General features: G+C 38.1%; 2 protein-coding genes across 3 annotated transcripts; one reads left to right on the top strand and one right to left on the bottom strand.

Annotated features, from left to right (window-relative positions):
• Positions 1–5,669: 5,669 nt before the first annotated feature.
• Positions 5,670–8,704, top strand: LOC147328227 (tumor necrosis factor ligand superfamily member 14-like). Of its 2 annotated transcripts, none has more exons than XM_086297653.1 (6): positions 5,670–6,268; positions 6,587–6,804; positions 7,486–7,555; positions 7,800–7,847; positions 7,945–8,176; positions 8,307–8,704. In XM_086297653.1, the coding sequence occupies exons 2-6, from the start codon at positions 6,607–6,609 to the stop codon at positions 8,494–8,496; spliced, it is 738 nt and encodes a 245-aa protein (XP_086153779.1). In that variant the 5' UTR covers positions 5,670–6,268; positions 6,587–6,606; the 3' UTR covers positions 8,497–8,704. The 2 variants fall into 2 exon arrangements, with proteins under 2 accessions (XP_086153779.1, XP_086153780.1); XM_086297654.1 differs by having other exon boundaries at positions 6,554–6,804.
• A 3,395-nt stretch (positions 8,705–12,099) lies between these two features.
• LOC147328226 (uncharacterized) lies at positions 12,100–14,434 on the bottom strand. Its single transcript, XM_086297652.1, has 3 exons — positions 13,967–14,434; positions 13,815–13,851; positions 12,100–13,482 (listed from the first exon to the last, which is right to left on the bottom strand). The coding sequence occupies exons 1-3, from the start codon at positions 14,210–14,212 to the stop codon at positions 13,106–13,108; spliced, it is 660 nt and encodes a 219-aa protein (XP_086153778.1). The 5' UTR covers positions 14,213–14,434; the 3' UTR covers positions 12,100–13,105.
• Between the last annotated feature and the right edge of the window lie 2,104 nt (positions 14,435–16,538).

The following is a 16,538-nucleotide window of genomic DNA, read 5'->3' as shown; positions in this document are numbered from 1 at the left end:
ACTGCGGGATTTGATTCCCTGCCGTTGTAGTGTGTTACTGATGGTGACCTTTGTTACTTTGGTCCCAGCTCTCTGCAGGTCATTCACCAGGTCCCCCCGTGTGGTTCTGGGATCTTTGCTCACCGTTCTCATGATCATTTTGACCCCACGGGATGAGATCTTGCGTGGAGCCCCAGATCGAGGGAGATTATCAGTGGTCTTGTATGTCTTCCATTTTCTGATGATTGCTCCCACAGTTGATTTTTTCACACCAAGCTGCTTGCCTATTGTAGATTCACTCTTCCCAGTCTGGTGCAGGTCTACAATACTTTTCCTGGTGTCCTTCGAAAGCTCTTTGGTCTTGGCCATGGCGGAGTTTGGAGTCTGACTGTTTGAGGCTGTGGACAGGTGTCTTTTATACAGATGATTAGTTCAAACAAGTGCCATTCATACAGGTAACGAGTGGGGGACAGAAAAGCTTCTTACAGAAGACGTTACAGGTCTGTGAGAGCCAGAGATTTTCCTTGTTTGAGGTGACCAAATACTTATTTTCCACCCTGATTTACGAATAAATTCTTTACAAATCCTACCATGTGGATTCATGGATTTTTTTTTTCACATTCTGTCTCTCACAGTTGAAGTGTACCTCTGGTGCAAATTACTGACCTCTGTCATCATTTTAGGTGGGGGAACTTGCACAATCGGTGGCTGACTAAATACTTTTTTGCCCCACTGTATATTACTGGGCCATGGTTACTGATTAACTAACATCTATCTATCTATCTATCTATCTATCTATCTATCTATCTATCTATCTATCTATCTATCTATCTATCTATCTATCTATCTATCTATCTATCTATCTATCTATCTATCTATCTATCTATCTATCTATCTATCTATCTATCTATCTTTACAACACTGTAGCCTCCTATATCACAGAAATGCCTCGTAAGCTATGAATACATTAAAAACTGTACTTTAGCGATGCTATTGAGTAACTGCACCTAATTACAGCTCACCAGTAATTCTCATTATTTCATCTAGTGACATATTAACGGTACAGTGTTCTAGTACTTTGGTGCCACCTCAGTGCTTTTTCCATTTCATGGTTTCAGTTGTTCTTTTTTTCTTTTTTTAATAAACGAATCAGTGAACACTATAAACTGAAAAACAAAACTGAAAACCAACTTTTATTTTTCACAGAAAGCCGTCTCACATTTGAAGAACAAGAAGGGTTTTTTTTTTTTTAGTAAACTGGCCAATCAGCAAGCAAAGCCAGTATTCAACATTTCTTCCAAAGTCTAAATAAAACCTAATGATCATTATTATTGGTGTCATATGCAGCAGTGTCTGTCCTTCTCTGACAATTCACTTTTCGATTAAAAAGTATTGGATATCGACACACTTTGGTTATTTTTCCCATGTACACCACCACAGTGGATTTATAGTCAAACATTGAGGGTGGCTGTAGCTCTGAAGGTCTCCGGAGGTCCATGATCAGTAACGTACAACTCTATAAGCAGTCTATAATCTACTTAGACACTTGTGAAAGTCTATAATGAAGAGACTCCTTCATGAAAATATGGAGGGTTTGCAACAACATACAAACCACTAGTTACAGTGGTTAAAAAGAGATTTCTTAGATTAGAAATGACCAGTTAACATATAAAAGAGCCTAGACCGTTCTGGAAAAAAAATTGACAGATGAAACCAAGTTTAACATGTACCATAAATATGTGAAGAAAAGGCTAGAGAAGGAAAGGAACAACTCCTGATCCAAAGAATCCCATGTGATCTGTCAAACATGGAGGAGGCCACGTTATGATGTTTGATTTAAAATGTATCTAAGAGTTCTGTCCTTAATATTTACATAACCTGGAAGGGAAAGTCTGCAGATTTATAATACGTTTACAATGTCTGTCCTGCACCAAGGCAGACAGTTTTTTATGTTTACTAAATAGAGTGATTGTGTGAAACAGTGCTGTTACATTTGCAGACATGGTTTACCACTTTACAGTCTGTATAATCAGCACATTTGGTTTCAAGGAAAATGGGTAATTTTCTGGGTCTCGGAACTTCTGAAATAGGACACAAACTGTGACACTCCTTGACACATCCATCTCTGTCTGTTGCCCTACTTTGTGCTCTTTTAGTACCAACCACAGCCCAAACAAATGTTTTCCCTAGATATAGATATAAATTATTTTTACGCAAATAAGCATCAAAGATGATTGAAGTAGGCAATGCACATAATGAACCATTACAAATGGAAATTACAAAAAAGAAATGGCTCATGTTGAAATAAACGCATTCATGTATTCTTGTTCAAAATATCGACTCCTCATTTGTTAAACTTATATCACCCGTTGATGTTAATTTCATTATTTTGTTTTATTTTAATATGTTCAGCATAATTAGTTACTGCCTTAACAAGTATGGCAGCACGTTATATTAAAGCTCAGTAATAAATAAAATAATAGGTAATATTAGGGTAACAAGGCAGAAACAAGAATTTCATAAAGTGGTAATTTCCACATTTTTACATTATTATTATTACATTATTAAGTTATTACCACTCAATTAGCAAAGTTATAACCAGTTAATATCCAAGTAATACCATGGTAGCAACAGTGGTTACAGATGGGTAATATTACACATGTCAATATGTCATATGTCAATTTATTTAATTTATGAATAATAAGGGCCCATGGATTTGATTTCAAATATCCATCCATTTTCTTCCGCTTATCCAGGGCCGGGTCGCAGGGGCAGCAGCCCAAGCGGAGAAGCCCAGACCTCCCTCTCCCCAGCCACCTCCCCCAGCTTATCCGGGGGAACACCAAGGCGTTCCCAGCCCAGCTGGGAGATATAATCTCTCCAGCGTGTCCTGGGTCTGACCCGGAGAACCTCGCCCAGGAGGCGCCCAGGAGCCCCTCCCAAATGGCCGAACTTCTCACCCTATCTCTAAGGGAGAGGCCAGCCACCCTTCGGAGGAAACCCATTTTCGCCGCTTGTATTCGTGATCTCGTTCTTTCGGTCACTACCCACAGCTCGTGACCATAGGTGAGGGTAGGGGTGTAGATTGACCGGTAAATTGAGAGCTTCACTTTTAAGCTCAGCTCTCTCTTCACCACAACAGCGCCCGCATCACTGCAGCCGCTGCACCAATCCATCTGTCGATCGCCCACTCCCTTCTCCCATCACTCGTGAACAAGACCCCGAGATACTTAAACTCCTCCACTTGGGGCAGGGTCTTGTCCCTAACCCGCAGTGGGAACTCAAATATTAGATTTCAAATATGTATTTAAAATCAACTGGTTTAAGCAAGCATGGATCTATTAGGGAAGGCAAAAAGGAGGCAAAAAGTGGCTAAAGTTAGCAGGTGGCACCCCACTTCTTCTTTGTCTTTATCTATGGATAAATACAAAGCAGTCCACTGAATTAAATCCACATTCTAACTACTGCTGTAGAACTGCATGGTAAGTAAAACCTTTATATTTTTCCTTAAGGTATATTTAGAGTTGTGTCTCATGTAGTTATTAACTCAAACCACATACTATTAGCTTGCACAGCTGATAGAGTAGCTAAAAGTAGCTTAGCAGCTAACTTTAGCTGAGTAGCTAATATTAATTAAAGCTGAACCACATTAAAGTAAAAACAAAAGGTTGCATAAAAGTAAGGTTGTTGTGAAATAAGCTGCCAATTATTATTGTAAATATGAATAGAGAACTAGATGTTGTTATACGTTCAGATAATACCGATATAAAGTCGCTAATGTTATTAAGAGTATTCATTAAAAAATGAAGCACTCAAGGTTCAACAGTTTAGGTGAGGGGATTAGAGGTGTGGCGTTCTCAGAATATAGCTATCCAACCAAAGCACTAAATTTCAATGTTTTCCAATTTGTTATTTTGAGCAGAAAAGTAAAAAAGATAAATTATGCAATATGTTGCCTAATCTCTTAAATACATCTACAGTAGCACAGTTTCAAGCTGACTAAACACTGTAAGCTGACTAAAGCTCTAGATTCCTCCCCCCAGATGATTGAGACTCCAATTCTATTGTTTAAGGGATTCTGTAACATTGTAGATTTTCACCGATACTGCAGAGTTTTTAATTTCATTTTCAAATCTCATTTACTTAAAAGTAAATGCAAATATTGCAGTTACACTCAGAGTATTACCGAACTTACATTTTCCTCAAACTAAATGCTTCCTCTTCAGTGTCTGCACTCCCTGACATTTTGTTTCCTGACCCATTTTCTTTCATTGCACTGTGCTGCTCTTGATAATTTCCTTGCATCTCATCTTAAGAGCCATTAAGTTACAGCGATGATTCAATTCAATACATTATTCAATGACTACCATTTTTATGTATTGTTACAGTATTAAGTTATAATTTGCTTGTTAGTGTGAGTGCTAATTTGTCCTTTAATTTCTTAGTAATACAGATTTGTTGAAATTTATTTCAATGAAAGTTATTTGGATTGTGTGTATTCTTGACCAGGAATTCCCTGCTTACAGGGGGATTGTACATGCTGGGTTTGTGTAAATCACAAAGTTCTGCCTTCACTTTCTCTCCCACTTTCTGAATGTATCAGTAGGTTTCCTACAGTAGGTTTTATTTCTCTTAATGTGTCTAAAACTAGTCAACTTTATACTCTCTGAAATAAAAGAAGTTCCTTTAGTCTTGCTTTTTTGTTTGTCTTAGCACTTTTACTGTAACTCACCACTGGGTCTGTCAGAGTCTGTTCATTTTGTCATTCATGTTGGACTGAGCATGCAACGACCACAACAACTACAGTCAGGCCTTCCTTGGCAGCAGACTTGTCTCTGCCCTCCTTGCAACTTGCAAGTGCCCTGTGCACACACTGCATATCTCTGTTTGTGTGTCTAAATGTATGTGTCTGAAGTAGTAATTTATATTGCAAGTCAGTAAGTGTGTGTGTGTAGTTTCACCATATGGAGTATGTCACGTCAAACTTTCCCCTCCTACAGCAGAAAACAGATTGTAAAAATACTGGTTTCAGGTTATGATAAAGAGGATACCAAAAAGACTGTTTCTTCATAACATTAGAGACAGTGTTTAAGCAGCAGGGAGAAAAAGAAAGCATTCAGTACCACAATTCAAAACGAGGATTGCATTATGAAACAGGAAATGCGAAAGAACAAAAAAAAAAAGAACCATAACCAACACAGACTGCCTGCATTTCTGTACTCCTACTTAGCTGTCCACATTTACATGAAGATGAATCACACTTTCAGGATGTTAGATAATAAAAGTAAATACATTTAAAAAATGACATGTCACTAAAACATTTTTTCAAAGGAAAAAAGTGAGAACTACATCAATACTACTTACAAAAGTGAGGAAAAAATGTCTCGTTGTCTCACTTTTTCCAAACTGCTGCAAACCATCAAGCTCAATCACTGCAAGCTGTTGCTTGTTGAAAAAAAAAAGAAAAGAGAAAGAAACACCGCAAGTTCCTCAAAATGAAAATAAAAGCAAGTTGCTTAATCCACCTGAGACACCTAGAATACAGAAAGAAATTTTATGTGTGAAAGGGGGGGTTTAATGCAAGATTATCACTTACAATGTGGGTGATAGTGCAACACTGTGGTGGGAGGGCTGGGTAGTGGTCAAGAGTGCGGATGTGTGTTACAACTTGCCACCCCAGCTCATCTGGTTTTGCTGTACTTAGTTTAACATCACACTGCGTACTTGCTTAGTATTAGAAATGCTATAAATGTGCATAGCTAGATGAAGCGACTTTCTTAGAAACTGATAAAAAAAAATCTAAACAACTTAAAACCAACATCGACTGTTCAATAAAACATCAAGAACAGTGAGGCAGAAACTAAAGAGTAAGAAAAGGAAGTGTCAGCTGTGATGATAACTATATTCAGCAGTTGTAGGGAGTGCCCCACACACACGCACACTACTCACTCTCTCACTCTTTGTCTCTGTGTCTTTGCTCCTTCCCCGTGTCATCTTCATTTCCTCCTTATATGAGCTGAAAAGCAATATTTGCGATAGTTGACAGCAGGCAAGCGGACACTAGAGGTTGGACTGAGTGCCAATATCTGCTCCGAGAGAAAATATCTAGAGAGGGAAAAAAATTTAATAAATGAGTCAGTAGCGTAGTTCAGAGAATGTTGTTAGGTCTATATTTTTGAAATGCGTTAAGAATACATTTGCTATTAAATATCCCAAACGAGCTTCAGAGGACTGTGTAGAGACTACACTGGATGGTTGGCTGAGCGGTGGAGGAACATTTAAATCCAAGGTAATTTCCCTTTCCCTTACAAGAGTTTTGTTTTTATTATTCTTTCATTTGATTGACAAGCTGTCTTTCACTGTGCTGTTCAAGTAGTCGGGATATGAAGAAATCACATTGTTTTCAGAAACTGCTTGCATCATGGCTACTTAACCTAAATAGACCGTAAAATAACTGATTTGTTTATGTGTAGATTGTTGCTTTGTCACACATTCTTTTTTTAAATATTTCCTGTCCGATCTTCCTTTTCCCCCCATTTCTTTACACTCTACTGTACAACTTTTTTTCCTTCAGTATCTCCTTTGACCTTTACCCTTAACATCTTAGGTTGTCTCTGATCTGGTGGGATGTCAGAGGGCGGCGCAGGTGCCTGCCCCCAGGTGTTTGTGGTGGACAGTCAGGCCAGCTACATTAAAATGCCCCCTGAAAGGAAACCAAGGTGGGGGAGTCAGCTCCAAAAGTTTCTTCTCTTGCTGGTGGGACTGGCCATGTTGGGAATAATCGTCGAGGGATTTTTAATCTACAAACTTTACCAAAGGACAGAGGTGAGCATGAGGTCTGTGTGTGATTGCGTACATGTGTGCTGTAAGAGAGAAGAGAGAAGTGTCAGTGCTTGGACTGACTGGAAATTCCTTCTCTTTAGAATTTCCCTGCTTGCCCCTACGTCATATTGAGACATGTCATTGCAGGGCTAAATGCGTTTCGGTGTGGGTCCTCGTTTGCTCTTTAAGCTATAGGTCGATAGTGACACGTTTTTCAACTGGACTCTTTCTCTAGTTGTACTTCCCTTTATTTGTATCTCAAGCACAAAGCTGCAACATTAACTTCACTTTTTTTAAAGACAGTTTCATAATGCTGTTTATTATTCACCTGCCTCTCACGTGTTATGCCCTCTGTTTGTATATAATATGAACTGCACTTAAAAATCAAACCTAAGATCTCAGGTTTTATTGAAAATATTATTGTTACATTTAGGTTACTATTGAAAAAAATATTGGAGTATGTGGTTTCATACAAAAATAATCTAATGTGTAAAACATTACTTGTATATATACATATATATATATATAATGTATTTGCAGAATTTACATTTAGTGTGCATGTGTTTTTCCATACATCTCTAAAGGACACCTTCCCTTATTGCATGAGGTTCCTACATTTTGACAAACACACAAAGATTTTCACTCAGTATTTGTTGTGTTGTATTTATCTTTCCTTCCCTGTAGGCTTCTTCTTCTAACCATGAGCCTGACCTTAAGAACCGGACAAACCCCAAGCCAGAAAGTCTGGTGGGAGGTATTGAGATGCCCATTCTTAACATGATTCATTGATAATTCATGATCTGCATAGAAGACTGTCTGTGAAGGGAAGCCAGAACAATTAAATCATCATATAATTTAGACCATTAGACTGCTAACACGTTGAAATTTTGTATTGTTTTTCCCCACAACTTCATCTTAAGAATTTTATGTGTATATTTAAAAATGTTTTTTTACACTGGTTGATCAATTAGTTGATCTGCCCTTGCTTTCTTGAACAGGTAGGAAGATGAGCAGAGATGAGAGGAGACCCTTTGCTCACCTGCTGGGTAAGAGGCTCCCCTCATCACTCAAACATGAACACTGCATATGAGCTCTTCAGATAAATTATGGTCCAAGCAACTGCTTTCTCTCTCTTTATCCAAGGCTCCAATAAGCCGGGGACGAACGATATAGTGCAATGGGCAAAAGAGGGTGACGCAGTCACCCAAGACATGACGTATAAAGAAGGCCGACTGACAGTAGAAAAGGAGGGCTACTACTATATCTACTCCAAAGTGATTATGAATGCAGCAGAAGAGTGTTCACTTAGCCAGCACAAAGTCCTGAAGGAGACCAAAGCCTATGATAAGCCTATAGAACTTATGCAATCAAAAAGGTACTCTTTCTTTCCTTTCTTTCCTCTCTCCCATTGTTATTGGTGTGCTTATTTGTGTGTTGCCTGTCTGTAATTTTTATGTTTGTGCTGAGTTGATTTAAATGTGACACCTATCATATTTTTCTTCTAGTATTCATTGCTCAACCTCAAAACCTCATTTGAAGCCTCCAGAGGCTTCAGAAGATTTGTGGAACAGTTACCTGGCTGGGATTTTCCAGCTGCAAGTTGGAGATGAAATTTATGTGACACTGAAGAATATAACGAAGATTCATGGAGGGTCTACTCTTAACTTTATGGGGGCCTTTATGGTATATCCCTAAAGACACGTGTGTGCCAGTTTATCTTATTCTATTTACTCAATGTTAATTTTACACCATCTGTTTGGATGATTTCTATGTATAATATATGCACAAAATAGATAATATATGCTGTACCCGGTGTATGTATTTGGATCACCAATGAAGAAATAACATTTTGTTGTTTTATAAAAAAGTATCTGATATTCAGGTTATATAATGCTATTTTTGCAATGTGGTTTCTTGTTTAAAATAAATAATGTTTTTTTCATCAAACAAATTGCAAAGCAGTATCATATCCTGATTATGACACACAACAAGAACAACGAATAAGAAGGTATCTCATAAGTGAAAGAATGAGATGCGGCAGATTTTTTTCTTGTTCACATATAAAACTGTGTGAACACTCATAAAATCATTTGGAAACAGCTTGGATACCTTAAACACACTGTGATGAACCACAGACAACCCACATTACATAGCTGCATATTGAGAGATGCAACAAACACCAATGTCTGCAAGGCACTATATGTGTGTGTGAAGTGCAGGATGTGGTTGAGTAAGGATGCAGTGAGGAGAAAATGGGGGAGGGAGTGGAGTGGAGGTTGGGGGGGGGGGGGGGGGGGGAGTATCGAGATGCTGGGTCTAGTGTTCCTGACTCAGCTACTTTCACACTTTAGGGGAAAGTTTCACATCACTGAAGCAGTTTCAAGTGGAAAGAAGTAAACCATATAGATAGTCAATGAGGGTTCATTAGCCAAAAATGGCTTCTTCCATGGCAGTAGAGTGGAAAGACAGAAAAATGAAAGTGTGTGATGTGGAGTGAAAATAAAACTAAAGCACATGGACTAGTAAAGACAGGTGCAGAGACAGGTAACTAAATCACCACTAAGACAGAGACATAAGTAAGTGGAAAGACTGACCTCAGATACCTTTGAAATATTTGGGTCATTTCCTGCCACAATACACAGATAAGCATCTGTGCAGAGAGGAACAGGCTCAAACCAAGATAGTCTTTGCAAACTTGAGCTCGAAAGCAATGGTTGTACAAACATATCATGTTGCTGAGGTTTATTACTTGCAGCGGTGCAATGTGTCCATTGTCTATTTATGTTAGTGCTTTATTTTACATAGTTTTCTTGGGTTTTACACCCATGTTTTACATACTATTTCAAGTCTCTGTTTTCACTACATTTCTTCAACTTCAACTACATTTCAGAAGCAATTGTGGCACATTTTGCTTCATTCTACTAACCTGACAAATTTTCTTGTGAACATCATGAGCTTTCAAACACAGCATGTATTCAGGTCATAAAATCTGATGCATTCCTCCTCAACAGTAACAGGATGCATCAATAAAAGGCTGCTTGCACCTTAATGCTTCAGTAGTAACGATCTGTTTGACGTGATAAATGTCCACTGAAAAGGGAATAAGTAATTCCACATATAGTAAAAGTCTTGTGTTTCATGCACATGCAAATTCACATGCACATTCACAATGCAATACGTTTCAAGGGCTGCACATTCACAGATCTGGTGGTAAGAGCCAGAGATGTGCAAACAGGGACACTGACACACATGAGTCCTGAAAAGCAGCTGCAGCCATACACAATGCAAGGTTTAAACTGAAGAAAGAAAGAAGCTTGACTAGTGTTTTGTGAATCTTCACCTCAGCGAAAGCACTTTTACAGCTCCATTTCAGACTTGTCTCTTGTAAGCAAGTAAAGGGTACGTTGCCATCATGCATCAACTGTATGTAATCTTACAGCTAATCTTGTTTAATGCATATGTTAACAGGTCAAATGTTTGAAAATAATTTTGATAGAGTACTTTTAAGTCAGCAAAATCAGATTTATTATCCATGTTTGTTGCCAAAAATATTGTCAGTTCCGTTGTTTGGAATTTACTGTAAATTTGGGGTTTTTTTGTTCATTTTTAAGGTGAAAAAAGGTCACTTTCTCTTTCAGCTTGCAGGTACATGTTGGTATGTGTTTTCTTTGGCAGGAGCTGCCATGCTTTGAGGTGTGTGGGTGTTGTGGCACAAGGAGTGACTGACAAAGCATATGAAATTGCACTGTTGCATATGTGTGGGGAAACCAGCACTTAATCATAAAGGTATAAGGGCAATTTGATGTGCTGCAACAGAGCTGCTATAAACTATTCAGCGTGCAAACTTTTCACGAGTTTCTATGTGCGGTGACGGTTATAGTTGGCTAAGAAAGCTGCAGAGAAGTGGTTTACTTTTCAAAATCTGTCTTTTATTTACAATGCTACTGTCCTATCTAACTTGATCTGAATTTAGATAGAACTGAAGTTTATTTGACAGGCTATTGACTATTTGACTGCACTATGAAATAAGGAAAATCACTGAGGAAACAACATGAAGTCAAAAAAGGTAAACTACGCAGCAACTTTTTCCCTTTTGTTTTCAGATTTTGCTCAAAGATAAACAAATAAAAATTTATTAGAAGTAAAGACATTTGTTCTAGAGTAAAAATAAGAGAAGAAAACTATAAAACTACCACAACAACCTGGGACATGTATTACAAACCAAGTTTATCATACCAAAGATTTCTCAGCTGCTAGCACACTAAGTATATGTGGGTGCATATAGCAGAACTCACCAAAGATGGAAACTCCCAAAAAACAGTAATTGTTATACAAGAAAGAGAGATTAAACAACTTTATGGCCTTTTGCCCTAAGCTTTACAGTTTGTAGAAACACATTACGAGGAGGTTTCTTAACAGAAAGTTTGCAACGCCGCATTTGCCCGCTTGTAGTCCATGAAAGACAAAGCAGGAGTCAAAGAGTTGGCCAATCAGGTTCACCAGGGTTTTTGACTGGTTGCAGGAAGCTGTACCAAAGGTGGAACACCTGCCACTACCTAGTCACCTATTAAGGGTGCAATGCTGGTAGGTGGTGACTTCTCGTGTCCAAAGACACTACTGCAGATGTGCCATAAGTGAACCAAGATTTTTTTAACTTAGCTATACACATTACAGCAGTGTAACAGCACCAAACAAGTCTTGTCCATGTTTGGAAGGCTGGCAGAAAATTGCTAAATGTTAAATAAAAAGTCAATAAAGTTATAAATGTATCTGCCTAATTTTTAAGGTACAGCTATGTACAGCTGTGTGCGCCACTGAATCGTTTAGAGGAATGAACAAAAACAACAAACTTGCGGGCTAAACCAGCTGTAAACAACTTCAATAAAGATAACGGGAGCTGTAGGTTCACTCGTAACCACTGGTCCCAAAAACAATGCATCACACCAAATGTGTACCTGTAAAAATAAACAACTGATTGAACTTGAAATTTCTTTATTTATATGTTTCTTTCAGTTTTGAAAATCACTAGTTTAGAAAAGTGAGTCCATATAAGCAAAAAAAGAAAAAAAAAAGAAAAACACTGTACCTGCATATGCACAAAAACACATGCACTGATAGTGCATGTGTTTTTGTCATATGCAGAAAGTGTACATTCATCTTTAAAAGTAAGGATATGATTAAACTTACTTTGTTTTAGTTCGTTACATTCAGTACTTACTTTTAGACCAAAACCATCTTTTTATATGTACATGTACTAAAGCCTGCTTTTTGCTTTGAGCATTTGTTGGAACCATGAAAATCCTCATTCATTATGACAGCACCAGATGAAATTTTGTTTCACTTGACATCTCCATCTCACGTATATACGGGAGGTGTTTGTTTGGTGGCTTATAGGTTTTTTTTTTCTTCACCACACATCATGGTAAATAAACAGGATGTGATGTGCATCCAGTTCCCGGAATGAGGTGTGTAACATTGAGGTAAAATTTGTCACAGTCGCTTTCGCATTTTCTTATTTAACACCAAAAAATACTTCATGTCACCACATCCATGTTTTTAATATGGATTACAGAGAAATACATTCAACAATGGGTTCGTCCACAGGACTTAGACATCTTTTAAAAGCAAAACAATTTCTTAGGTTGAGTCTTTACACTTAATTGTAATTAATAAACAAATAAACTAAATGTTTTAGAAATTCTGGATATGTTTTGATTAACTCTGACTTTTTTTCTGCATAAGTGCACAATCTCACTCATCACTTGGTTACTCATTGCTTCCAAGAACAGATTAACAACAGAAGAACTAAATGCATCCCTGAAAGGGTTTTTTTTTATTGTGGTTGCAGAGGCCTAATGACAACTTGAACTCTGTATATTGCACATCAATATCAGTGTAGTGACATCTACTGTACATTTAAAAAAAATCCTATACAAAATATAAACATTTCTATAAATAAAAGTTATAAATAAAAGCAACATAAGTACATAAATAATTCCATATCACCAAATAAATATACAGAGAAACATTTTTACATAATTACATACAATGAGGCAAGTTTCTAGTCTCTCCATATTCTCTTTGCATTATCACAAATGCAGCTTTTCTTGAGTCTCATAAGGTTCTTTCTCCTAGAACCTTTGCAAGGAAGCTCGTCATAGCTGTGAAAAACAGCACCCAAGCCTGTCCGTTTTCAACTATGTGGGTTTATGAAAAAACAGACTTCTGTTCTTACTCGTTACAACCCACATGTCTCGGGTCCATTTACTTCTAGATAACAGCAGTAGCACTCCAGCATGTGCATCTATGGGTCTATGAGGAAAATTCCAAATCCTGAGCTTTGCAGCTCCAGTTTCCAGTCTTCTAGGCCTTTCTGTACTGTCATCTGAGTGAGCATTCCCTGGTTTTTTAGTTGAGCAACAGTCCAGCATTTCCTGCTCACAGGTAGTATACCTGCTGGAAGCTCCACTTTGCAGGTAAGTTTATCACCTACTTTCACCGTGAGAACACCCGCGTTGCATATGGAAGTGCAGGTGAAATTTAGCTCAACATACATGAAGTAGGCTCCATCTTGTACTGGCGTCAGTGAATGCCGCTCTGGGTCGAAGACAAAGTTGCTTCCTACAGTTGTCCGTTTACCATATGAGATGGATTTCCATTGCATGGTGGAGTTTTCCAACTCTGCAAGAGGAGACAATTACATTTATTTTAGTTTTTGTTTACACAAGATAATCAGATTTGGCGGTTACACTTATAGATTTGCTAAGACTTGTAACCCCATTTGTTGTAATGCAAAATAGGGTTTTTATTTTTCTCAAAAACTTAAATGTACACTTTTCATATAAACAGCAAACAGTAAAAGACTAACAATAACGTTAAACCACGAGGTCATTATTTTCTGCCTACTCTAAATCTTTTGCAAAAAAAATGTTATAACTTCCGTTTTTTCTGTAGATTCAAAAGACTTTATGTTACATGGCTTTATATATTTGGAAAATCAGTAAAAGACTTACTTGAGTTGGCGGCTTGTAAATAGGAAAATTTCTCCATCTGTTGGCAAAACAGTAAAGAATTTGTGAATCAAAATGGATAAATGTAAGAAAAGAAACGATATAAAGTAAAAGGTTATACAAACTTTCTGAACAAAATGATAATAATTAATTACCTTATATGCTGGGGAAGATGCGTCTCCCGTCTGCTTCTGCGGCGTCCCAACTGATGAGGGCGAACTCAAGGACTTCATGTCCGACCGCAGTTCCATCACAACCATCGCTCCTCCGACTGCAAGAGCTGTGGTTGCCACAAAAAGAAAGCTGATGGACATGACTAAAAAATTGTCCAGGCACCTTCCACGCTGAGGGCTTCTTTCCTGAAGCGCTTCAACGTCCACGTCTTTGGCTTGCTGTCCCATCAATCCGCAGTAGGGTCGCTTGAGCTTCGGTCAAAAAGTTCACACTGAGCAGCTTTTATCTTCTCAGAATAAAAGGTTTGAGCGAGCTTTAAAGTTTTATAGGTCCGGCTTTGGTTGGTTGACGACCAAAAGATAGTCCGCTCGTCCGCCGAGTCCACTGCGTGTCTTGGTTTAAATGTTTCAACTGTAAGCACCCATAGCTATTTATGTACGTGAAGTCACTTTCAGACAGGGAGGAAAAACGCGGAAGTCATGGGTTTCCCTACCGTCCCCACACATTCACACCCCCTCCTTCCCTGGTCTTACAGGAGGTGAGAAAATAGACGCGCAGATTTTCCGCAGCGCTCTTCGCTATTGCGCAAGTGCACCCTAGAGAAGTGCGGTGGAAAACGAAAGGGACAGAAGAGACGATACCTTCAACTGCACTACATTCCGAAACAGTCAAACATAGCAAACCTTTTCACTTTGAACAAAGCAGGACTGGCAAAAGTGGCACAATGGAGATAATGATCGCATGAAAAAAGCGAATATGGACGCGGCTGTCTTAGGCCTTATGGGAGATTTTTTTTTTCTTTCATTTTTTTTATGTCGGTGTGTGTTTGGGGTTTGTGGGTGATTGGACAGTGTAGGGCATTTGTATGTATAATAATAAAGAGAGAGAGAGAGAGAGAGAGAGAGAGAGAGAGAGAGAGAGAGCGAAAGAGAGAGCACGAGAGAGGGGGGAAGAGAGTACTAGGAGCAGTTTTACCAGGAGCATGTCAAATGACAGTGTGACTGGTTGCACAAAAAATAACCAGGAATATCCCTTCTTGCGTTTGAGAAAGCGAGAGAGCGAGAGAGTTTTATCTGCTAGGAGCAACTACAAGCAGTTTCACCAGAGGCATGTGAGATGAGACTGACTTTAGCTTGAAAAACAAAAAAAAAAGCTAGGGATATCCCTTTGTTTTGTGTGTGTGTGTGTGTGTGTGTGTGTGTGTGTGTGTGTGTGTGTGTGTGTGTGTGTGTGTGTGTGTGTGTGTGTGTGTGTGTGAGTGAGAGAGAGAGAGAGGGAGAGAGAGGGAGCCCAAGAAAGAGAAAGACCGCAAGAGGTTCAGCTATTAAGAGGAGCTGGATGGTGGAATCTATTAATACTGCAAAAACTATTTTCCCTTTTCAGCTAGTCAAACTTTAGTCTTAACAGGTACAGTTCAATGCTTTGATAATAGAAGTATGGGAATTCCCCACCATATCTGTATAAGAGAGGGGAAAGGCACGAAGAGTTGAAGAGTGACACTAAAAGGATTACATAGTGAGAGTGATTTTCTCAAAAAAAAAAAAAAAGTAATGCTTTTATTTAAGAAAGGAACTTCTGTCTTACACAAAGTCAAAATATAACTGGCCAATATTATTATCTTTATTCTATTATTATTATTTTATTTCATTGTCTTTCTAAATATTTTACATGCCATGTAATAGCTTGGTCTTCTATTCATTAGCATATCAGTTTCACCATCACAGTCACCACTTGCTTCACCATCAAAGAACGTTTAGAAACCCAAACGAGGTACATGCCGCAAAACCATGAATTCTATCAGAGTGGCATGGCTATCTGGCTTTCTGAATTCAAAATGTGATGTTTACACATTAACTTACTTACAGGATGCTTCAGTTTTTCAACATGTTTGACATGTCTGTCTTCCAGTTTATGCAGTTGTTATAAAAACTAACCATTAACACAAAAGGCAGTTATTAGCTATAGAAGCAGCTAATAACTTGTGACTGACATTTCAAGTTGAAACAAACAGAACATGCTGGTGCTGCTTTCTGCACAGACGTGACATTTACAATGAGATGTTAAATATAAACTTATCAATTAATTACTTTTTTGTCCTTTCCTTACCTCACGAGTGCTCATTTCACTGATCCTCTTGCAATAGAGTCTACGCCGACATCGCTATCCACACACATTTGAGAAAGGGCTTTTTGCTATCTGTATACTACATAAACACTTTATTCACATTCATATAAATAGTCATGCTGAAGTTAGATGTTGGTCCAGACTAAAATATATCAACAACTATTTGATAGTTTACAGTGAAATTTTCTGCTGGATAGTGCAGCATAAAAAAAGCTGCAAGACAGGGAAGTCAAGGTAGCAATAAACCAGTAATAAAAACACATGGACAGCCATTTGTTTATGTTTCTATTTATTTATTATCACCGGTGTAAAAGTGACTTACACATTTTAAAAAAACTTGTAAAAAAAACTAGTAATAATTAAATGCAGATATGAATACATGCAGGGGGGGGGGGGGGGGGTGTTACTGTAAAAGAACTAACTGGACTG

The sequence above is a fragment of the Aulonocara sp. 'chitande type north' Nkhata Bay genome, linkage group LG6 (genome assembly GCF_057382095.1).
Source record: "Aulonocara sp. 'chitande type north' Nkhata Bay isolate Kocher_YH1m ecotype deep benthic linkage group LG6, A_spYH_male_GT1.1, whole genome shotgun sequence".
Lineage (NCBI taxonomy): Eukaryota > Metazoa > Chordata > Actinopteri > Cichliformes > Cichlidae > Aulonocara > Aulonocara sp. 'chitande type north' Nkhata Bay.
Note: the sequence above shows the minus strand (reverse complement) of the source record. Positions and strands in the feature narration are given on the sequence as shown.